General features: G+C 39.5%; 1 protein-coding gene across 6 annotated transcripts; it reads right to left on the bottom strand.

Moving 5' to 3' along the window:
* Positions 1-3,593: 3,593 nt before the first annotated feature.
* LOC103413243 (FHA domain-containing protein DDL-like) lies at positions 3,594-9,950 on the bottom strand. Of its 6 annotated transcripts, none has more exons than XM_070808075.1 (11): positions 9,667-9,950; positions 8,353-9,107; positions 7,837-7,865; positions 7,359-7,425; positions 7,092-7,149; positions 6,604-6,696; positions 5,220-5,334; positions 5,084-5,131; positions 4,948-4,993; positions 4,751-4,821; positions 3,594-3,960 (listed from the first exon to the last, which is right to left on the bottom strand). In XM_070808075.1, exons 2-11 carry the CDS (start codon positions 9,070-9,072, stop codon positions 3,921-3,923), a joined length of 1,287 nt encoding a protein of 428 aa, XP_070664176.1. In that variant the 5' UTR covers positions 9,073-9,107; positions 9,667-9,950; the 3' UTR covers positions 3,594-3,920. The 6 variants fall into 6 exon arrangements, with proteins under 6 accessions (XP_070664176.1, XP_070664177.1, XP_070664180.1 ...); XM_070808076.1 differs by having other exon boundaries at positions 8,353-9,111; positions 9,663-9,933; XM_070808079.1 differs by having other exon boundaries at positions 8,346-9,107; positions 9,667-9,900.
* Between the last annotated feature and the right edge of the window lie 14,728 nt (positions 9,951-24,678).

Raw genomic sequence — 24,678 nt, 5'->3', positions numbered from 1 at the left:
GATTTCTGCCAATACTCAACCCTCAATTACAAAGATTATTCACAACCCTCCCAAGTTTCTTTAAAAGATTCAAGGGGATATTTGTGGACCTATCTAACTAACATGCAGACCATTTAGATACTTTATGGTGTTAGTCCTGCATCGACACGATGGTCATATGTTTGTCTGTTTTCCACAAGCAACACTTCATTTGACAAACTCCTAGCACAAAATATTAAGCTAAGGGCTCACCATCCTAATTATCCGATCAAGTCAATTCGACTGGATAATAGTGGAGAGTTTAGTCATAGACTTTTAATGATTATTGCATGTTAGTAGGGATTGAAGTGGAACATCATATACCCCATGTTCACACCCAAAACGGCCTGGCATAAGCTTTCATAAAGCGTCTTCAATTGATAGCTCAAACTTTGGTTATGTGAACCAAACTGCCGGTATTTGCCTAGGGCTATGCAATATTGCACATAGCTATGTTGGTCATCCTGAAGCCCACTGCTACCTAACATCATTCACCGTTATAATTGGTTATTGGATATAAGCCTGACGTCTGACATTTACATGTGTTTGGGTGCGCAATTTATGTGCCAATAGAGCCGCCACTACGTACCAAAATGGGTCCTCAAAGAAAAATGGGAATCTATGTTAGTTATGATTTGCCATCAATTATTTACTATTTAGAGCCCTTAACAAGAGATCTCTTTACCGCATGTTTTGCGGATTGTTACTTTGATAAGATATTCTTCATGTTGTTAGGGGGAGATAAGCATGCTAACGTTCTTGAAGAATGCCACGAATTGTCGTGGTATGCTCTCACTATGTCTCATTTAGATCTCTATACTACCCAGTCTGAAACTAAGGTGCGACGAATTATAGATCTTCAGAGCATTGCTCAAAGCATGTCAGATGCTTTTACTGATCTAGCTAAGGTGACAAGATCACATATACATGCTGCAAACGCACCTACAAGAATAAGCGTACTTCGCGTACGTCGTAATCCTGCCTGGGAAGGCCAGATTGTCCCTGAAGGTGAGGGGGACGCACCTTCCACATGGCCCGGTATATTGGCGGCCAGCCAATCACCTGCACCAACCCTGAAGTGTGTCAAACTGCTTGGTTTAAAGGATTCACAACCCCCGGAAGAGGAAATCAGCACCAACTAATGTCTCTAGTTTGAATCCGACCATCATTCATTCATCTGCTCTAACGCATGAGGTTATTCTAGAGTACGGTGATGTCTTAGATGAGACAACCCGACCTCCCGAGAATCGCGAGATTTCGATCCACTATGCAATATTGGATGAGGTTTGGAATTGGAATGCGATGATTATCGACGATGCATTTACGTACACAATAGCTACTGACATCATGCTTAGCGATGACATTGAACCACGTTTCGTTGATGAATGCTGACATAGAACGGATTGGTCAAGCTGGAAACAAGCAATCCAGGTCAAACTCGCCACGTGTGAAGCCAATGGGCTACAAGTGGGTTTTCGTGAGGAAGCATAATGGGAAGAATGAAATAGTGTGATACAAAACATGCCTCGTAGCACAAAGCTTCTCTCAGCGCCTTGGGATTGATTATGAGATGTATTCCACCGTAATGGAAGTTATAATGTTTCGCTACCTAATCAGTTTGGTAGTTTCTGAAAAACTGAATATGCAGCTTATGGACGTGGTAACTGCGTATTTTTATGAGGATCTAGATATGGAAATATACATGAAAGTTTCAAAATGACTTCCATTGATTGGTTCAAATAGTTCTGGATCACGAAACACTCTTTCGATTAGATTGAGGAGATCACTCTACTGATTAAAACAATCTGAGCGGATATGATATAACCGTCTGAGTGAATATTTGACAAGTCAGGGTTATGTGAACAACGAATTATGCCCATGCGTGTTCATAAAGAAGTCACATTCCAGATTTGCAATTGTTGCAATTTATGTCGACGACATGAACCTCATCGGAACTCCCACAGAGCTTGAGGAAATTGCCGCTGACTTGAAATCAGAATTTGGGATGAAAGATCTTTGGAAAACTCGATATTGTCTAGGCTGGAGATCGAGCATTGTTCAGATGGAATCCTAGTACATCAATCGAACTATACCTAAAAGGTGTTGCGACATTTTAACGAGGATAAAACGAAGCCTTTGAGTACTCCTATGGTCGTTCGGACTCTATATGCTATACGTGATCCCTTCAATCCAAAGGAGGATGATGAAGAGATTTTGGAGCTTGAAGTTCCATACCAAAGTGCAATTAGGGCTTCAATCCAAAGGAGGATGATGAAGAGATTTTGGAGCTTGAAGTTCCATACCAAAGTGCAATTAGGGCTTTATTGTACTTGGCTCAATGCTCTAAACCTGACATCTCATTCAATGTTAATCTTTTGGCAAGATATAATAATGTGCCCACACGCAGACATTGGAATGGTGTTAAAGACATTTTTTGCTACCTCAAGGATACGACAGATTTAGGCTTGTTCTACACCCATGAATCCTCGAGAGGTACTGCCCCATTTCGGTTTTCAGGTTGATTCCTGCCTTGTTGGTTACGTAGATGCTGGATATTTGTCTAACCGATATAGGGCATATTCTCAAATGGGCTATGTCTTTACCGTTGGAGGCACCGCTATATCTTGGAGGTTTACCAAGCAAACGCTAATTGTGACTTCTTTGAACCATGCTAAGATTCTTGCCCTACATAAAGCATGTTTTGGGTTAAGAGCAGTCATAGAATATATTCGAAACACTAGTGGTCTTACTTCCATTGTTGACTTTCCTACGACGATCTTTGAAGACAATGCAGCATGTATCGAGCAGTTAAAGAAGGGATACATCAAGGGAGACAACACCAAGCACATAGCGCCGAATTTCTTTTATTCTCACTAGCAACAACAACATCAGAATACTGAAGTCAAGCAAATCATTTCCCAGGACAACCTGACCAATCTCTTCACCAAGTCATTGTCCAAGTATATTTTTCAGAAGCTCGTCTAAGGAATCAATATGCGTAAATTATCTTAGTTGCATCGCTTGTAGTTCTCTACTTGGAAGTTATGTTTAACTCAGGGAAAGTATCCAGAAGTATACTAACTTGATCTTAATGTACTATTTTTCCTACGATTAAGAGCATTTTTCCCACTAAGTTTTTGCTACCTAACGAGGTTTTGATGAAGCACCCATCCTGGGATGATCATACTTTGTTAAGTTCACTACTACGTTTGTTTTAGACATTATGCATACTTCTCACTTTTCTCCTTAATCTATGAGTTTTTCTCCCACCATGGGTTTTACCATAACGAGGTTTTATGAGTTTTACTACCAATGCATACTTTACAATTATATCTCTCTTCTCTCTCTTATTTCTGCCGACCTCCCCCTCTCTATTCGTGTTTTTTCTTCTTTTGATTAATTTTTTTTTCAAGGCTGTGAGATTTATTAACTTATTGAGAGCAAATGAAAAATGAAATTTATGTCTTGAAAAACAACGAAAAAAAGGTTACTGTGACAGAAAAAGAATTGGGAAAGTTTACCAAAAATAAGAAGAGGGGAGCAGATCCAGTTTTTACCAAAACAAGATCATGAACTGAGCCCTAAGAAAAAAATTAAATTAAAAATTACTTAATGAAAGAAATATCCAAACACAAAGTTAAAAATTACTTAAAAAAAGAAAAAAGGAAAGTGATTTCCGCGCTTCCCTCCATTTTCAGCCTCAATGGTTACGGTCTTCAAACAAATTTCCAATTTGTACTTCAGTCATCCTTTAGTATACTCCAAGACTGAGGCAACATATCATGCATCCTTTCCAGTAACATCCTTGTAAAATCTACTCATGTCCACACATCTGATTTGCCAAAAACTATGAGGTCCATATCCGCATGTTAGAAAAGTAGGTACGTCACAAATTGTAGCCGTCAATCCATTGAGTTTTCGTGCAGCAGCACATACTCTCGGCTGCAAGAACCAAATTATAAGGATGATGTCAAAATATGTGACATAAATATTAGCAGTACAGAATTGATTACAAATCATATCAAACGAACAAACAAATTCGAAGAGAGATATACATAAGTTTTGCCCAATCAACCAACATAACCAAGGAAATCATCTTTCAGACTTGAAAATAAAGCCAACCAAGAAATTCGAATCACTTGGGACTTATAGCAGTTGTGTTTACTTGCAACCACGTAAGTGTGAATATTTGACTGCTCTTGTGTTTCAAACCAGTTTTCTAGAGCTCTTGTTTGTCACCATGCGTGTCATTCTTACACTGATTTCAATTAGTTTGACTGCTCATGAGAATTATAGTTGTTTCCTAATCGCCATACCCACCATCTACAAATAATAGAGTGGGAAGGGGAATGGAATATACTCCAAAATAACCAACTCCATGAAACAAATGCAACCTTGTAGCCAACTCCAATTATGAGATGATCTAACTTCACGAATCATTCAGTATGTTACAAGTTTTGAATTTAACAAGCATTACACAGACACATAGTGCACACTGAACCAAACAAAACTTATTGAGTTAAATTGGTTTATAAAACCAATTGTTTCAACTTAATCCAAAAATAGTAACCTCCTAAATCAAACAAATTCAATTCAGTCATCCAACTGCAATTATCGCTACAGTAATCAGTCAAGAAGAAAAGATTAAAACCAAAATAAAGATAAGATAATATCTGGGATACAACAATCTAAGCATAGCAAAGCTCTTATTAGATTATGATTAGTGCCATACCTACTATTACCAAATTTGATTGTATCCTTTTCCATGAGTTCATAATATCGTTGAGGTTCGATTGCATTTTCCTGCAACGGCAAAGCAAATGTTAATACAAGTTCCTGCAAATACAGTAAAACCAAGCTTTCTCTATGCAACACAAATGCAAAAACTATTATTAATAGTAAAACAATATAATCTATTGAGCCACTTACATTGAGAAAAGTTTTATTTGTGCTTCCAAGATCCATCAAGTAAGGCCTATGGTGGTGCACACAAGAAGTTAGATATGAGATTTGAAAAATTCACTCTCAAATTAATGGAAGTAACCACAAGGTAACTTTGTCTTACCTTACTTCCTTTGTTAACATACCATCCGGTTGCTCCTTTTCAACTTGGCTGGTATGACAAGAAAAATAAAATAAGATATTAGTTGCTAACCAAGAATGTAAATGACAAATATAGGACTGCAAAATTCTAGATTTACCGGTATTGTATAACAGCATGTTGCTTGCTGCAGGATGGGTGATCTGTAGGAATGTCTGCCACCCTTCTTTCCCTCCCAAAAAGGTAACAGCTTTGACGATGTATGTAAAGGGGGTCTGCATATCATATATAAACATCTCAGAACCGAACCATAATTCAAGGAGAATTTTTTTTATCAACATAAAAAAAAATCCCCAAAGATATGGACGCAGAAAGCCCAGCAGAGAATATGGAAAAGCCCACCTTGGGAATGGTAACCACTACACACCAATATGCTCACCTAAGTAATGGAACTTGACTGGTCTACTCAGTAATACAAAGTCAATAAAGTTTAAACAAAATATTGAGTTAAGAGCAATAAGATGCAAAAGCATCAAGAAAAACAGTTATCAGTATATTATATAGATTTATATTTTTCTCTTTTGGACAGAAAACTAGCAATGTCTCAAAATATAAGATAAACTTCAAGGAGTAGTAAACACAACAATGTACAACCACCATTTATTTGTGTGCAAAACTTGCAATTTATTACATTTTAACGAAAAGTCTGAAACAATCAAATATTTCTTGAATCCAATATTCATTACTCACACCATTGCACCCGAGTCAATCACTGATTGGAACTTTAGGGTGCGTTTGGTACGTGGGACGGGACGGGACGGAACGGGACGAGGCGTTCCGTCCCGCGTTTGGTGCGCCAAAAATGGGTGGAACGGGCTGTTCCACGGGACAGATTTTGGGTGTTTTTGCATTCCACCTCCCCCCCCTGGAACGGGTTTGTTCCACGTCTGTGGAACACAATGTTTTACCATTTTAAGACAAATATACCCCATGTTTTTTTCAAAAATTACACCTTCGTTCCGTCCCGTCCCGTCCCGTCCCGTCCCGTTCCGTCCCGTCCCGTCTGCGTACCAAACGCACCCTTAAAGATGTTTCCGTTACGAGGAAAATAATTACTACAGGCTGCTGGTCTCAGATTTCAATGTTATCTGGAAAGTTAAATGTGTGATAGAAGATACTATATGGATATTAAGAACACATGACGTCTACCTACTCTTGAGCAAGAGCAATTATCCTTCTTCACATAGAACTAGTTCTCCCTACAAGCCTATGGCCACTTAATTAAAACAATGAAGATTGATGCCTCATGGTGGGTTTGCAGCCTGGATCTTAAGAAAATCAGAAAATCTTTACTTTTCCCAAAAAGGGTACTTTAATGAGACATGACACATTTGCTCTTTTGAAACATTGCACATTTAAAAAGAAGAAACCCGTCAGTACTTAACAGCTCCCTCATTATCACTAGTCACAACCTCTAAGTGTGTCACCACTAACAAAGCACATGAAGGTTGCAAAAAAGGCACAAGAACAAGTAGATAATTTACCTTTCAAAACTTCACCACCCTTGAAAACATAAAGCCGCCATCTCACAGTAGGTTTTCGTCCTTCTGGTGGCTCGGTGAATAATAGCGTTACACCTGACAAAGTAATAACCACATAAAAAAAGATAATTTTCGTTTTATTTGTTCTAATAACAAACAAATAGAAATGCAAAATCTCTACAATTTCTATGTGCAAAATTTAAAGACACAAATATTTGTAATTATGATACAAGTAATAAGAAAATTTGGCATCCTTGTTATGTCAAGGGTTGTCATTTAATTTCTCACTGAGACATATAGGTTCCCATATAAGTGATTTTGTTATTTAGTTTCCTAGTGTGACCAACTTGTACTCTACTAAGCCCTTTATGGGATGTGAACTTCTCATTAGTGGATCTGTTTCTTCCCATTTTCAACACAAATATTTTCAAAACCATAAGATAGAAAAGTTCAAATTTCTGTATCAAACCCCAAAGAAATGGAGATCTCACCATTGACTCTATTGGTTTCCGCAGCAAGCTTCCCAGATAGCTCAAATGAAGGTTTTTGCTGCAAGTAGTAAAAAGAACAAAAGGTAAATACAACTGCAACTTTCCACACAATCAATCGAATAATATGCACTAAAATGATACTTGGAATTAAAAGAAGTAGGGTTATCTAACACAGCTTGCAACCGGAGCTCAAAATATTTAGCATGAATAATAAAAAGTAAATGATAGTTATGATTCAAGAAAGAATGCTATTTATGCATTACTTACCTTTTGCTTTGCTTCCAAGGCTTCCTCTGCAGCCTTCATCATTGCTACTGCATCATTCTCAGCATCCCTGCCCAAGAAAGCAACCAACCGCTCATCAAAATCTACACCTAGGCTTACTGACATCAAAATGCGAGCACTCAGACTTTGAAAAAATTTGAATCAACAACGTCTAAAGTGTAGAACCTATGTTTAAGTGAAATCTAGCCTAGAAAATTAACATACATGAAGGTTCACCCTTCTAAAATTAACAAACATTGGCTTCATATTTCTTCCATTGACCCCTACATCTTATTTATTTCTAAGAAACTGACATGTTTTATTACTTTTACTACATCATGAAGGTTTACTCTTGTTAATTAAGAACGTATTGCTTTATTCACCTTTATCTCTTCTCAATCACCAAAACTAATAAGTAGAATGACTAAAAATACCAAAGTGCAATAAACAGAACATGAAAAGTTTTAACAGATCAACTCACCCTTGCTCAGCTCCTCTTGAATTTGGCTCCTGAAGATATTTACCTCTGGTTAGATACTTTACATAATAATCAATGCAAACCGAAGGAGAAATCAATTAAAAGCATCACAAGATATTATTCCACAATAATGCCAAATAAATTATTGATTTTCTTTGTCAAACTAAAGTAATTAATGACTAACTGACTAATTTTTTGTGCTCTGCTTCATTAAAATAAGTCTTAAAACATACTGCCACTTCCACTTTTCCACTTTTACACTCCTTGGTATGAGTTAATGGGTGGGTTAAAAAAAGAGATTAAATGTTTTGAAGTGGAAGTTACTGAAACATAAACCTATGCAAAAGAACCTCTGCCAATCTACAATTACATAAAATGCTCTCCATAGTCATCAGTGAAATTTAAGAAGCATCTTACTGAAAAAAAAAGAAATTACAGAAGTAAAAATCTTCAAAGACGGAATAAAACTATTAGGAGAGGGGGGCTTGAGACATTTGAAGTGTGGATATCACCAGACACCTCATCACGGATTCTGATATTGGCAGCTTGTTGAGGTGAATGAGATCTATGTCTGTTCTTGTGGTGCCGATCTAATGGAGATGTAGACCGCCCATGTCTTGATCTTGAAGACCTGTGCTCAGCACTGTCTTTTCCTGACTTTCTCTCCACTCTGTCACTCTCAGTTTCCCTATCTGAACCCTTTTCCCTTTGCATACTTCTAACACTTCCTCTGCCATGATTCCTTTCACGTTCTTTCTCAATTACTTTCTCCTCACCTCTAGTATCACCAGCAGGTTGAGGTGAGGAAGATCGATGCCTACTCCTGCGCTGTTGATCTGACGGTGAAGTATCATCTCTTCCTGACCGACTCTCCTTTCTATTGCTCCCAACATCTCTCACTGAACCCCCTTCCTTCTGTAAATCCCTATCAGCTCCCCTCCCATTGTTCTTTTCAGGTTCTCTCTCAGCCTCTCTTTCAGCTTGAGCTCTTCTTAACCGTTTTGTTCGGGGAGAAGGAGAGCGATCAGGATGAGACGGGGACCTTGCATGCTTCGGAGACTTAGGGTGACTGGAATGTTTCTCTCTTACTGGAGCACTACCCCTGTTGGACCTCCTATGTCGAGTAGGTGATCTTTCTATTCGAGATGGAATCTTTCTAGATGGGCTCCTCCTACGATGAGGAGACCCATGCTCCCCAACCAGAGATTCTTCGGAATGATTTGAAACGCTACGCCCCATCAATCAATTCGCAAATGCACAAGCGAAGAATTCACCTGACTACGAAAAATTGACGCACAAAGTAGAAATTCAGATAAAACAACAACAACAACAACAACACCACATTGCAAAAGCTCAAGGTCATGTACCGGTCTACTGTGCATCTATATCCCCATCACTCAACATTTGTTAGTGGAAATGCTAAATAAACAAATACAAAATCAACGATTAATTATATTCTACACACAATTTTCAAATGGTGAAAAATTCAAATTACTAGTCCACAATGCCATATGCAACGGAAGAAAAGAAGTGCGCAGCAAGTACTAGTACACAGGGTACACAAAAGAAAAACAATTTCACAAAAACAAAATATCAAGACTGGAACTTTCAGTAGAGACATTTTATCAAACAGTTGGTGTGCACATTGGAGTTTATGATACAACGTCAGCGAACAGAAAATCAAATATGCAGGATACAGAAATGGAAGGTACGATTTGGGCAACATATTTTTTGAATTTCCCAACGGAGAACCAGAGAAAAGGTAGGGTTTTGCTATCAAACTTGTAAAAGGATTTTACTGAAGGAAAAATGAAAAGGGGAAAACCTACCAACCCGAGAGAGAGAGAGAGGCAGAGTCGTGCTTTCACCGTCGACGGCAACGGCGAGGCTGAAGCTTCTCAACGGAATGGTTGCCAGTGAAAAGCCTTGGCTTAAACCACTATCAATTGGAAACTGTGGAGAAGGAGATTGTATGATAACGATTAAATTTAAACCAGAAGCCGGTGGAGCATCGGAATTCGGAAGTGAGTGGGAGAGTACGAGACCGTGCAAGCCGAGCCCTAATGAATATTATTGTATGCTGATTTATCTCTTCTTTTTGTTTTTTTTGTTTTGTTACTTTCTTTCTTTCTTAAACTAAAGGATAGGAAGTGGGTTAAGTTTCACATAAGTTAATAATAATGTTATTACCGGTTAAATAATAATAATAATAATGTTATTCAAACTTGTATTTGACAAGAATCAAATTTAAGACCTTACAAGTGAATCTCACACTACAAATGAAAAAAAATATCACTATACCGTAATATTTAGTGACATTTTTTCTTTTCTTTTTGTTATGTCCTTTTGATCCCATGTGACAATATCATTTCTATATTTTAAACTTTTTTTTTTCAAAAAATATTAATAATTATTAAAATATTAGAGAGTTTTGAGTTTTTTTTTTTTTTTAACTGGAAATATATCATTACCAGGGCAAAGATGCCAGAAGTACATAATGAAAGCCTACAACGAGGTAAGTAACATAACAACAGACTAGGTAGTGTAAAGGGATAAGATGAAACCAGACGCAACAAACAAGCTAGCACGTCACCCATTCCACTACCACAACTAAATTAAGGAGGGCATGGTATTCCGTCATTGCTTAGAACATGCACAAGTGAAGATGGGGCCTATCAACGCACGTATAATCACACATCTTCACACACCTTCATGACGCCATTTGATCCGTCGCCAAATTGGCCGATCTTGGAGTCCAAGACCAGCGACAGTTTTGAAAGGATTCTCCAAGCAACTTACACCTCGAAAGAGTTGGAAAAGTCTCCCACCTGCCATTTGATATCTCACCCTTAAAGGCAAAAAATTGATTCAAGGGAATCAGATTCGACTACCACAAAATTCATACCCATAGCAATGCCCATCTCGCAACCATGTCGAATTGCAAATGCTTCTGCCACAGCAATAAAGGAAGCAGTGATTCTGCATCTGCGCGCTGCAACAAAATTACCAAAAGAATTCCTCGCAACCACCCCAGCATGTCCTACATTTGTATTAGCCGCCCAACTAGTGCCGACATTTAATTTGACATACTGAGGAGGCGGTGGAACCCAACGGATCTGCACAAGGGAATCAGGTCTGACGTGGACAATAGTTTCAGTTAAGACCCTGAAGGCCTCCTGAAAAGCACATAAATTCGTAGAAATGGCAGCAAGCACTTGTCGCAGAATAATAGGGTGTTGTTGGAAAAGGAAACTGCATCTAGCCTTCCAAATCTGCCAACATGTGAATGCAACATAGGACAACATTCTTTCCAAATCAACCTTCGAATTTCTAAAAGAGTTGATTAGTGTTGTGATCCAATTCACCTAAGTTGTGATTTGATTCCGATTAACTCTATAGTTAAGCAAGCCACCAAACCACATTGGTTCCACCCATGGGCAAAAAAGAAAGAGGTGCTCAATCGTCTCCTCATGAGATTTACAATGTGGGCACAGAGGTGAAGGAACAGATCTCCTTCTAAATAGTGCCACCATTATTGCCAGGGCATTATGCATTGTCTTCCAAATGAAGCATCAGATCTTTGGAGGGGTATGAAGCTTCCACACAGCTTTCCAAATAGATCCCGGTATTGACCAAGATTAGGAGGATCTAAGATTAACCCTCGGGATGACCTGCTCATGAGTGCGATGGTATCCCGATTAATAGAATAGACCCCATGCTTATCAAAAGGCCACACTAGCCTATCCCGCATACTCGGATCACCTAATTGAGTTTCCAAAATTGCATCATATTTAACCGTTGAAATGAAAGGTTTTAAAAATTCGATATCTCATTTTCCATTTGTAGGGCTAATTAACAACTCTACCCGGGTGTTTCGACTAACCTGAACAGAACCACTAGGGAGAGGGTGTCCGTCCGGTAGAGTTGTGAACCATCTATCTAACCAAACCTGAGCTTCCTTCCCATTCATTACCTGTCAATGTGCATTCTTCAACAATAGATCCTTACCCCAGAGCAGGTTTGACCAAGCCTAAGAAGCTCTTCCACCACGCTTGGCATCGAGGAAAGAGCAGTGTGGGAAATAGTGGGCTTTCAGAACCATCGCCCATAATGAGTTAGGATTTTGAATCAACCCCCAACATTGTTTAGCAAGGAAAGCGTCATTAAAATCCATGAAACTTCTTAGCCCAAGTCCTCTTACCGCCTTTGGGAGACCCAATGTATCCCTAGAGATCCAATGTATATGGCGCTCGTTTCCTTTATGTCCCCACTAGAACTTAGAAATAAGAGAATCCAGATCATTACAAACGTTGGCAGGGAATTTAAAAATGTTCATTGGGTAGGCCGGAATAGCTTGAGCAACCGCTTTAATCAAGACCTCCCTTCCCGCTTGAGAAAAGGTTGACTGCTTCCATCCTTGAATTTTTCCTAGGACCCTCTCTTTGACATATGCCAGCCCCCTTTTCTTAGATATTCCCAAGATGGCGGGCACGCCGAGATAAATACCAGGGTCCTTCACCGCTGGCGTCCCCAAAATACCCCTAAGTTCTTCTGTGAGAGTCATTGGAATATTTGCACTAAAAAACACACTGGACTTAAAGCAGATTTACCTGCTGCCCGGAAGCCGCACAATAATCTTTGATTAAATTCACCATGTTGGTGCAATTCACCTTGTCAGCCTTTAAAAAATTAAAGTATCATCTGCAAAAAGAATATGTGAGAGATAACCGGCCTAAGAGGGCTAACTTAAACCCCAGTGATATTCTTTGTGTCACTCGCCCACTGGATGAGCAATGAAAAGACTTCACTTACAAAAAGGTACAAGTAAGGGGATAAAGGATCACCTTGGCAGAGGCCACGTGAGGGAGCAAACTTTGACCTAGGCTGCCCATTGAGCATGATAGCAAAGTTAACAGTGGATAAGCACCCCATGACGAGACTGCACCATTTAGAGTCAAACCCCATTTTCTCCATAATTGCCAACAAAAAATCCCACTCCACCCTATCGTAAGTCTTGTACATGTCTGGTTTAATATCAAGTTTGAACTTTCACCTTGCTTTTCGCGTTTTTAGGAAATGGAAAAGCTCATGTGCAATACCAAAATTATCTTGGATTTGTCTTCCAGCCACGAAAGCGTTCTGAGATGGGGAAATCAACTCCGGTATCAAGGGCTTTAAACAGTTAGCCATAACTTTTGAAAGAATCTTATATGAATAATTGCACAACCTGATTGATCGAAATTGAGAGACCGAATCCGGGTTTGAGACTTTTGGGATTAGAATGATAAGTGTTGAATTCATTCAATTTGAATTGCCAATCCCATCCATAATATCTTTAACCACACCATTGACCCCTTCCACAACATCATCCCAGAAAGAATGATAGAAGGTACCTTGGAAACCATCAGGGCCGGGGGCCTTTAAACCCCCCATTTGAAGCACAGCTGCCTTGATTTCCTCCACAGTGACCAGGGCTACAAGGGAAGCATTCATCTCAACTGACACCTTAGATTGAATACAATCCAATATAGTACCCCAATCCCGCAATCCTGACGATGTGAATAGGTTGACAAAGTGGTTGTCAATGGTCTCCCTCACCTTCCTTAGGCATTCTTTTTACCACTTTATTTATCCTCCTCCTCTGCAAAGTGGATTGATGAAAGAAAGTCGTATTGGCATCCCCCTTCTTAAGCCATTTCAATCTAGAGCGTTGTTGCCAGAAACTCTCTTTCTGTCTCCACAGCTTGTCCACTTTCTGAGACAGATCAATAATTTAATGCAAGTTTCTGCTCCAATCTTCTTGAGAGAATCCCAATTGGGTCATCATCTTCTCAATATGATACCCCTTCTACTTAAATTTTTTCCAGCTCCAGTTCACAAGCATTGACCGATAATCATTAATTTTCTTGTTCCATCTCCCCATACTATCACCCATGCATCTTTTTCCTAACATTTTTTTTACAATATTCCTGCATTTAGGTTCAAAAGACCAAAACGCTTCGAAACAAAATTGGCGTATACCCCTGCCACTAGTCGACACCCCTTGAACAATGATAAAGCAGTGGTCTGAGCCAAGGACAGTTACATGGGTAACCATAGTATCAGGTCAGCGATCCTACCACTTGTTGTTAATCAACCCACGATCTAATCTCGCCTCCACAAGTTGTCCATTTCGAGTGCCTCTCCACGTGAATTGCGGATTATTGAACTCTAAATCCATTAGCTTCGTACCTCTCATAAATCATCCAGATATCTATGGCGATTATACCTTGTCTCCGCACCTCCTATCTTTTCCTAATCCCACAGGTAGTTGTTGAAATCTCCTCCACAAATCCAAAAGGTGGCAGAAGGGTGGAAATCGTTAATCATCCCACGCCAAAATGCAACCTTCTCCGCTCTATAAGAAGTTTCATAAATCCCGGAGAATCGAAAGACATTCTGAGACTCACTAAGGTGACATTAGGCATCAATAAAGTGCTTCGAAGAATCCACACAGTCCACCACAATCGACTCATCCCACCAAAGACTCAATCCACCAGCTATCCCAATCGGGGCAACATTGTAACCATTTATGTAATCCATCATCTTTCTAACTCCATCAATTATATGATCTTTCATTTTTGTTTCTGACAGAAAGATCATAGAGGGCCTATACTTTCTTATTAGCCCATAAAGGGCTTGAACTACCGTGTTCGACGCAAGACCACTACAGTTCCAGAGTATGTATATCATGGTGACCTTGCGGTTGGTGTAGGCCAGCCGCCACGACCTCGAGATGAACTTCCCATCCTTCTTGCGCTCATTGCTTGTCTTTCCGCTTCTGAGATTTCCTCTATATACTCCCACATATCTTGATACTTAACTAGTAGCTCATCTAGCTATTCTTCAGCATAAATCGTTCTTTCCACCATTAAACATTTATCCCTTACACTCATTTTCCTTAATTTCTCAGCCATATTCCTTTTTCTTTCCACACTACTATCCTTATCCTGGAATGGCTTACTTTTTTTTGTGGGGATTGTACTGACTCAAGCTCTCATGGCTCTGCAACCCTCTTTATGTTACGACCTTCGATATCCCACGAGAAAATGCCTCATTTGAGATCTCCTCAATTCACATTGATAGACTCCGGGCATGCCTACTAATTAGATCCTTAAAGTAAGGGTGTTGAGAACCTATGGACCCAAATTCCATAGTCATATGATGGGTCAGTTGAGGATTATTAGTATTCACAACCCATTGGGTCGAGTTAGAAGGCTCACCTTATGTTCTTTTCCCAATTATGTGCCATCTTTTTTTACTTCTCTTCCTTACAAGTGTTTCAGTAGAATGAGTGGCCCCCATCAAGGTGTCTGCCTCAAATTCCCCACCTTCAGTCGTAATCTTTGCATCTGCTGTTTGACTGGGTCTTGATCTACTTTTTCTAGCACCTGCTCTTCTGTGTTCTCCTGAGCTGATGGCTAGAGATCTTTATGTATCCATAATGTCACGAACAAGTGCTATTTTGGTCCAATCACCATACCCTGCTACACCTCCATTCGTGGGTTCAAAGGAAGATTCATTGTTCTAGTGGCCTGTTCTACCGTAACGATAGCAAAAATCTTGGAGTCTCTTATAGCTGAATTCTATATATGTGTCTTCGTTGTTCTCTCATGGCAGCCATCATCCAGTGGTTAGAGGGTTCAGAGTATTCATTGTTACCTTGACCCTTAGAAACCCCATGTTCTTTGAAAGATCTTCTAGCTCCACAAATTCACTGATTTTCTTTGCAAGGCGTTTGACATTCTCCTCTGAATTAAGGTAGAGCGAGACCCTCTGAATTTGGACCCCAAAGATAGAGAGGTTCTACTTCATTACAACCCATGACAATTGATTGATTATTTTCATTGCTATACTTTCATCCTGAGCGGTGATTATAAATGTATTTTCCCAAACCCATTTGATTTCAACCTCTCGCAACTCCTTCTAGGCTGACCTTAGGGTATTCTTGACCCCCAATTTTTTGAGGGTCCTATTAACCAGCGCCTTACCCACTAGCTTGACTCCATTTTCCATAGTCGATAAATCCATGGTTTTTTCCAAGTTGACCACCAACTCCTCCACCTCCTAGTTCACCATTTTCCTCCGTATGTGGTAGATATTCAGTATAGTTCTTCTTGCTGTATTGGCCTAATGTAGCCCAAAATCCCTCTCAACTTTTTCGGTAAGACCTTGTTCCTTTCTTGTTTCACCGTAGGAAAGATCTTTTTGTAAGTATAGAAAGACCATAATAATAATAGAGGATTGTAAGTACCTCGTTGTTGCCCTTCTGCAACATGTGTCATTATTTCCAGCGCCTTTGGTGCTTTGAATATCTGTCTCATCCCTAGTAGTCTTAGGTAGTTGGGGGTAATTACTGCTCTGTAGAAGATGAGAGTAAACACTTTGATTTTGATCGAGACTTTCTTCAGATCTGTAATGAGCTATGGGTGCTTCGTTCCTATCAATTCTTTCGACTAAAGGAGGGGTTAGCTGTTCCATCCGATTTACTTCCCAGATCTGCCCTTCCAGTGCAGATCTGAGATCAAAGATTTGCATATTTAAGTTTCTAGGGTATTGCTGTTGGTACAAACAGGCAAGGAGTTAATGGGTATGTAGGTGAAGGAGTTAAAGTGAAGATTTAGGGGTTGGTGAGGGAATTTAAGGAAGAAGGAAATAGTCGAAGGATGAAATACAGGGGCTGAATAATGGAAGGTTTCACGAACTGACTCTCACTAGGAAGAGAAGTACACTCACAAATGAGGGCTCTCACAGAGGAGATAAGACTCCCACAGAAGAGAGAATTTGAGAGTTTTGAGTTTAAGGCAACATTTGGTACTTGAGAAAAGAAGCTTGAGAATGGGAAACTGTTGCATTTCCCATGTTTGGTAAGTCCATGATTGAAAAATGATGGTGACTGATAGAAAACTAGGGGAAAGTGAAGCCCTCCACCCTATTTGGTATTCTAGTAAATTATAGCAACGATCTTTTCACTTTAATTCAATTAGAGCAATGGTCCCTCAATTAAAAATTCATTATTATTGGTCCCTTAACTCATTAAAACATGCAATTATGGTCCCTCAACTAAAAATGCATTACCATTGGTCCCTCAACTTTAATCCAACTGGCGAAATAGTCCATCAACTTTAACCCAATTGGAGCAATGTTCCCTAAACTTTAACTTAATTCTAGCAATGGTCCTTCAAATATAACTCATTTTGACAAAATTCTGACGAAGTTGATGAAAATGACTATAACTTAGAGAGATCCCAATTGTAGCAATGGTCCTTCTAACATAATTTAGAGGGACCCCAATTGTAGCAATGGTACTTCCAACATAACTTATTTTGACAAAATTTTAACAAAGTTGACAAAAAGGACCATAGCTACACATTTAGATGATTTGAGGGACCAATGGTAATAGATTTTTGGGCAAAAGACTGTTTACTACTCTCATGTTTTGTGGTTTTCAACATTTAGTACATCAATTTTTTTTCATCCCAAAGTCATACCTAAAGTGTTAATTTTGGGACAGTTTCATACATCCGTTAGTCAAACTGTTAGTTTTCCCGTTAAGTGATGACGTGGTGCCCATGTGGACAATGACTGAGCGCCACGTGTCATTAAAAAATATTAAAATAATTAATTAAATTAAAAAAAAAAAAAACCCGAACTGCACCTCATCAGAAGAAGGAAGAAGAACCCAGAAGAAGAAGAAGGAAGAGGAAGAAGAAGGAGGAGAAGAAAAAAATAAAAATAAAAAATCAAATCTACCCAAACCTAGTTCATCACCATCTTCCACGACAACAGTTTTGCCTAGTCTCATCCTCTCCTCTGCTTCCCACATATCTCCAACCTCTCTCCACCTGCAACCACCATTCCCATTCTTCAATTCCATTACCACGGCGTCTCTGTAATGCTCGTCCACCGAAAAAACCCCTGAAATTATTCTGGACTCGTCGTACCCACCCATAACCCAGAACTCCCTCTCCTCGCCATCCCCAACAAAGAACCCCGCGCACCCAGCCCGAAAACCTGGCAACCCGTCCATTGCAACCCATTCATTTCTACCAATGTCATACCTCTCGATTGAGCTCATTCGGCTTCCAGTAGCGCTAAACAAAGTGTGGCAGATCCGCCACCAGCGATAAGAATCTCTCCCGAATTTGGAACCGCGACGCAGGCGAAGCTTCCGCGCGGCGTAAGCATCGGAGCGAGGAAGTCCCACGAGGAAGTGCTGAAGTCAAATCGGAAGACCGTGAAGGACGGCGAGGGGCAGTCGATCGAAAAAGAACGAGTGTCGAAGAGCGAGCCGCCGATGACGTAGAGATGGGGCCCAATGGAGAGGGAGGTGAAGTTGCAGAGGTCGTAGACGTGGGGATTGCAGGGCATGGGCGGGAGGGGGCACCATGTTAGGGTTCGGGGATCGAAGAGGTAAGGGGCGGCAATGGAGGGGTCCTGGGGGAAGATGCAAAGGAGGTGGGAGAGGTTGCTGCGGTGGTGGGTCTGGCGGAGGGCGATTAGGGTTTTGGAGGAGAAGAAGAGCCTCCATCATTTGCAGGTGGGTCGGAGACGGGCCTGGTGGGAGAAGGGGATGAAGGAGAGGATCAGTGCAGCGACGTCCTTTGGGAGGCCGGGAATTAGGGTTAGGGATTCGTCGATCGGAATCAATAGCGAAGAGGAGGAAGAAGAAGGAGGAGAAGATGGAGGTGGAAATCGGGTCATTTCTTCCTCTTCGGGTTCTTCCTCCTTCTTCTGGGTTCTTCTTCCTTCTTCTTCCTCGAGTTCGGTTTAATTTTTAATTTTTTTATTTAATTAACTATTTTAATTTTTTTTAATGACACGTGGCACCCAGTCATTGTCCACATGGGCGCCACATCATCACTTAACGGGAGAACTAACAGTTTGACTAACGGATGTATGAAACTGTCCCAAAATTAACACTTTAGGTATGACTCTGGGATGAAAAAAAATTGATGTACTAAATGTTGAAAACCACGAAACATGAGGGTAGTAAACAGTCTTTTGCCCTAGATTTTTAGTTGAGGGACCATTGTTCCAATTTGATTAAAGTTAATGGACTATTGCTACAATTTACTCTTAGTATTCACTTTCTTTGGGGAAAAAAAGGCATTAATTGTCCTTTTTTTTATGACAAATATATCCTATTAACATTAACGAATGCTAATTATATCCGCAAAAAGTAGTATTTTCTACCTAATTTTTCATCCTAACCAATAGAGGAAAGAAATTTTGCATTTTCCTTCCCCGAGGAAGAGACATGGGAAATCATTTGCCATGAATTCATTTTCGCGCACTAAATGCGGTCTTCTTATTGAAAGCGTTTTAATCTAGATCATTGTAGCTCCAAATCTAAATCATACCAATTTGTGATTGAGCCAGCATTAGAGGATGTCAAGTTGATGTTGTCTTAAAAACATTTTGAACCGTCTATCTATTTGTTACAATTGATTGACTAAAGGATTTTAGTTTTAATTGGTTTTTTATTTTTTTTATTTTTTATTTTTTATTTTTATAGAGATGACCTTTACAAAGTTATTTGTAATATGAACAGTTTCGATCATAAACACGAAGTTTTGTGAAAAATCCAATAAAGTATTTTGAGGAGGATGTTCTTCTCAACTTTAAGGAGCCAAGCTCTTCTCTTTTAAATTTCAGTATCAAAGCTTCAATTGACTTAAACTTCAGACACCATTACTCCAATTTTCTCTATATAAATTAATGAGTTGGGATTTTATTTTATTTTTTGAGAAGTTAATGAGTTGGGATTTAGATTTTGTAGAAGAAAATGAGGGGGAGAAATTAAGAGCAGGGATAGAAAGATCTAGGTGTTGGATTCTGTTTAAAGGAATTAACGGTCTGAGGTCTATCAACCAATATTTTCCAAAGTTTTTTTTAACAAGCGATAAAATATTACACTAAATTAAATAACTAATACGCTCCATAGTTTGATTAAACCCATGTCTGCATATTTTCCAAGTTTGATAAACCTATTTTGTTATGTATTTACCAAAATTAGATCGATGTCAACCATCAAGGGGTGGTTTAGTTGTTGGAGACGAATTTCAGGCCTATATTTCACCACGGCAGGTTCTATGTTTGATTTTTAATGCTGGTAAATCGCACGATAGTGGCTAGAAAAGGCTTAAATGTCAAGCTTTCCTAGCCCCCTTTAATAAGAAAAAAAAATTAGGTCGACGTCAAAATTACTAGCCTAACAATCCAGTATCCATGCAGTCCACTTTTGTTGCCCTTCCAAAAATCAACGAATTGAGTTGAGTCATTTAATTAATGCTGTTAAATTTTAGTGTTTAACTAAAATGTTGTGGCCAAACGAATTTTGATTTGGTTGATTGTGAAGATGGATTTTTTAGTGTAACTTGACACATCCCGTCCCGAAGGAGGGCATGCTGGCCGTCACGTGAGAGTGACGTAACCATTTACACAGTTCGAAAGCTTTAAAAAAATACAATTACTAAGATGAAACACCCGAGGGTGAGTCCTACTTTTGTGAATTCTGTCAGAACACCGTTGGATTCCTCGTGGCCACCAAAGGTCTACTATCTAGAACCTGGAGGGGCGCAAAACAAAGTTGAGTGAGTCAGTAAAACAAAGTTTTTCGAAAACTTTTCATTTAAAACATTTCTAACCCATTTCTGTAAAACCTGTATACTTTCCCAGAAAATAGCATAATAGCATAATACTTTTCATCAATCTCAAATCATCAATTTTTCTCAAAAACCAGAAAGTATGCCATGTTATAATTTCAAAAACAGAATGAATGATGCATCAATGTAACAGGTGAAATGGTGAATTAACCGGAGGCCCTGTAGTTGGTCCTGTACGGTTAATTTTATAGCTCAACATCCAATCCAACCGGAGTCACCTCGGTGACCTGTGCGGCACTACACTGCATATAAGTCGGAACTACCTGAAGTAGTCTGTACGACATGAATGGTGTAATAATACGCTCTAGTGCTTCTCTCATCAATCATATGTGCACATAATCTAAGGTCACCTATCAGTCGAAACCCTCTCATGGTCTGTACGACATGTCGGAACCCTCTCATGGTTTGTACGACATGCACCTACTTGGATCCAAGGTGAGCGTGCGATGCGAGGTGAATAATATAAGCACTAACACCATGATTGCAGGTTATGAGCTATCAACATAATATACATCATCAATGATTCACATGAATAATATAAAACTCACCTGATACTTACCTGTGCGTCCACAGCACCAATTCACATATATATATATATATATGCATCAATTATCAATTCATATAACTCATATCATTCATATCATTCATATTATGCATGCATGGCATTTTAGAAACATACTTTCATTAAAACTCAATTTCTGGGAAAATTCATAGTATATAGGTATAAATAGAAAGTACTGCCCACTCACCTGGAGTTCGCCCAACAACTCCCTAGCACAACACATCAAGGCGTCATGACGATCGGCGCCTAGAACAATAATCAAATCCAACCTCAGAAATCATATTGATAGAATATAACTTATATAAAACACATCACTACGCAGTTCGATTCGGAAGATCTGCAACTCAGATTTCAAATCCATAACTTCCAGAGGTCCACAATATACCTCTAGGACAAAATCCTAAAATTTCATTACCATCCAACGGTCGGATCTCTGTCAATTTCCAAAACCAAGTGACGGTTAACATTCTATTTTATGACTTTACAACTCCAATTTCGGAAGATCCGTAAATCGGATTCCCAATCTGTAAGTTCCTATAATCCTCAAATATTACGTATTACAACGTATCAAAGTTTGGTGACGATCCAACGGTCGGATCGTCAATTCACATTTTCACCTAACCACGAATCGTAACGAACTTAGGTTCAATTATTCAATTTACGTCCATCAATTATCAAAACTGAACCTAGAACCTTAAACACATGCCAAGAATGATATTGGGGGGCCATTGGCCACGCGCCGCCGCACGGGCCGCCGCGGGTGGCAGTTGGCCGCCCCGACTCGCCGAAAAATCCAATTATTTCCAAAAATTCTCAAAAAATACAGAATTGAAGATCTCAATGAGTAGAGAAAACTTTATACCTGTGGAAAAGGCCAATTTGGCCTGGAAGAGCTCCAATTTCACCAAAACCGTGAAGAACCCTAGAATTGGATGTTTTCAATTCGACCTTCAAATCAATTCCGCCGTCCCAACCAATGCTTGGGCTTTGTTCCAGGTCCTAGGGGAATGCTAATGGTGTTAGTAATTGAAAGAAAACATTTCAATATTTGAACAATTTGAACAAAAAGTCGCGGCACCCACGGGTGCGGTTTTCACCAAATCACCATCAAATTTCATGATTTTTGGGTTGAAAAATGAAGAGGGAAGGCCTAGGTGTTGATTGGGAGTGGTACCTTGATCCAATTCGTGAGAAATCCGGTGAAAATCGTCGGAAAAATGGAGGTGGGTGCGCGGGTAAACGGGTTGGGGGAAAACCCGTTTCCTTCCTTCTCTCCTCCGCTTCTTGCCCTCTCTCCTTTCCTCCTTTCTTCTCCCTCTGATTGGTCCTCCACTTTCTCTTCTTTCTGGTTGGCCCAACTCCTCCCTCTCTCCTGTTCCGATTGGGCAGCTTTGCCCAATCCTCCATCTTCTTCTTCTTCCTTTCACGTACACACACACACAAAACCTGCTTTCATCTTTTTATTTTTATTTTCTTTCTCTTACATCCAAGCCATCAATTTCATTCTTCATTAAATCTGGGCCGTCCATTTTCATTAAAGAATTTCTGGATTTTACTAAAATTATAATTCCTTAAAATCCCAAATTTCAAACGTTAATAACTTTTTCGATATAACTCCAAATCACGAACCGTCAGCGCCCACACGTCCGTAGCGATGAGTACTACGAGGATATGTTAAGAAAACAAATCTTAGTTGGCACGACACAACGATTAACCTCAAATAATGTGCGTGCCTCAAAGGGCATTTTTGTAAAATCCTTTATTAAAACTTTAAAAACTCTTAAAATTAGGGACGGGCTGTCACATAACTTAAAAATGAACACTCCTAATCATGAGACTATATGATAGGATGGAAAATTTGGCTAACATTCCTCCTTTGTCTATCCAACTCGTAGTCTCCAAGTTTATGCTGTCCAAATGAAAAAGGTCTCCAAATTTATTTTGCTTTGCATTTTCCATTTAGCGAAAACTAGCTTCATTGTTTATTGTAAAATTTTAATAAAAAAATCATCGTTTAGACAACATGCACGATTTAAATTAAAATGCACAGTCCCAAGAATTTTGTAGCTAGAAATAAAAAAAAGCACTCACTCTAGCAACCGATGTCCCAAATTTGAATCTCTCTATCAATTATAGCTAGAAATAAAAAAATCAAAAAAAAATCACTGTCCATATTTCATTGATGCAAGTATGTGATAATATAGGCTTATGTATGATGAATTTCAAATGTTTATCTTATTATTTGGCATGAAAAACAGTTAAGTCGGTAAAAAAAAAAAACACGTGTGACAGACTTATAAATGATGAATTTTACATGTTTATCTAATTGTTTTAGCGCGAAAGACCGTTAAATTCGTTATCCATCCAAATTCAAATAATAGTTATTTTTTGTGACAGCCGTTATGAATATAAAGAACTTGTCATATAAACTTGGATTAGTTTCTATTATTATTGAACGTTTCCTAATCTTCCCCCAATTACTTTGTTTTTTTCAACATACAAATCACCTAGACAACACGTTACACACCCCATTGAACCCAACTCACGGTGTCTCCTGTCTCCATATAACACCCCCTCCCCCGTCGTCTCCCAACATCAAACAGGTACACAACTTTAGCTAACCTCGAATCGGTGCCTCAAACGATCCTCTCCAATAAGATCATCCCAGTCCCTTCCAACTTTTTTCAGTTCAATCCCGCCACCCTAAAAGCCAAAAACACAACCATGGACCGCCTCTCAAACCTCCCTAATCACATCCTCTCAGACATACTCTCCTTCGTGCCATTCAAAGAAGCGGCAAAAACCTCCACCTTGTCCAAGCATTGGCACCACCAATGGCAGTCAACCCGAAACCTCGACTTCAACCACCTTTACTTCGCCAACCGTGATTCTAACGGAGATGTCCAACTCCAACCACAAATCTTCATCGATTTCGTCCAACAATTTATTGCAAACAACAACAGTCCCATCATGGACAAACTGTCCCTCACATTTTCTCAGCCGGGAGACTTCCAAGAAACGGTGGAAAAATGCATCACATTTTCTGTCGACCGCAAAGTCAAACACCTGAAGCTTGATTTCTCCGACCCCACATGGGATGAGAACGACCTCGATGGCCTGGCACATCCAATGTTCGATTTGCCTCAGTCCTTTTACAACCATCAAGTTCTTGAATCCGTGACTCTCTTTTCTTGCAAATTTGACGTTTTCGGATTCAAGAATTTTGGGTTGCTGAAGAGCATTTCGTTGGGTTGGATCGAACTCAAAGTTTCGACTGTCAAGGCTTTGCTGGCCAACTGTGCGTGTCTCGAGAGTTTGAGCGTGAAGAGTTGCTGGGACATGGACAGCCTTTCTGTTTGTGGGAAGGACTTGAAGTTGTCAAGTTTGGTTGTTGAAAAGTGCCATTTTCTGGATCCGTCCTTTGAAATCGAGGCTCCAAATCTCAATTATATGAAGTATTGTGGCACTGTGGTTTTATTTACTGTGAATGGAACTAGCTTGGAGGAGGCAGACCTTGATTTTGGACCTGAGTTTGAATGTGACGAATCGTTGGGAGATTCTCTCTATCAATCACTC

Source organism: Malus domestica, chromosome 11 (assembly GCF_042453785.1).
Source record: "Malus domestica chromosome 11, GDT2T_hap1".
In the NCBI taxonomy this organism is placed as follows: Eukaryota; Viridiplantae; Streptophyta; class Magnoliopsida; order Rosales; family Rosaceae; genus Malus; species Malus domestica.
Note: the sequence above shows the minus strand (reverse complement) of the source record. Positions and strands in the feature narration are given on the sequence as shown.

Coding starts and splice junctions, on each gene's coding strand:
- LOC103413243 (XM_070808075.1), bottom strand. CDS start 9,072: ATGGGGCGTAGCGTTTCAAATCATTCCGAAGAATCTCTGGTTGGGGAG. Junction 5,132..5,219: donor CATGCTGTTATACAATACCG/GTAAATCTAGAA, acceptor TTGTCATACCAG/CCAAGTTGAAAAGGAGCAAC. Junction 4,822..4,947: donor CAAATAAAACTTTTCTCAAT/GTAAGTGGCTCA, acceptor TTGCCGTTGCAG/GAAAATGCAATCGAACCTCA.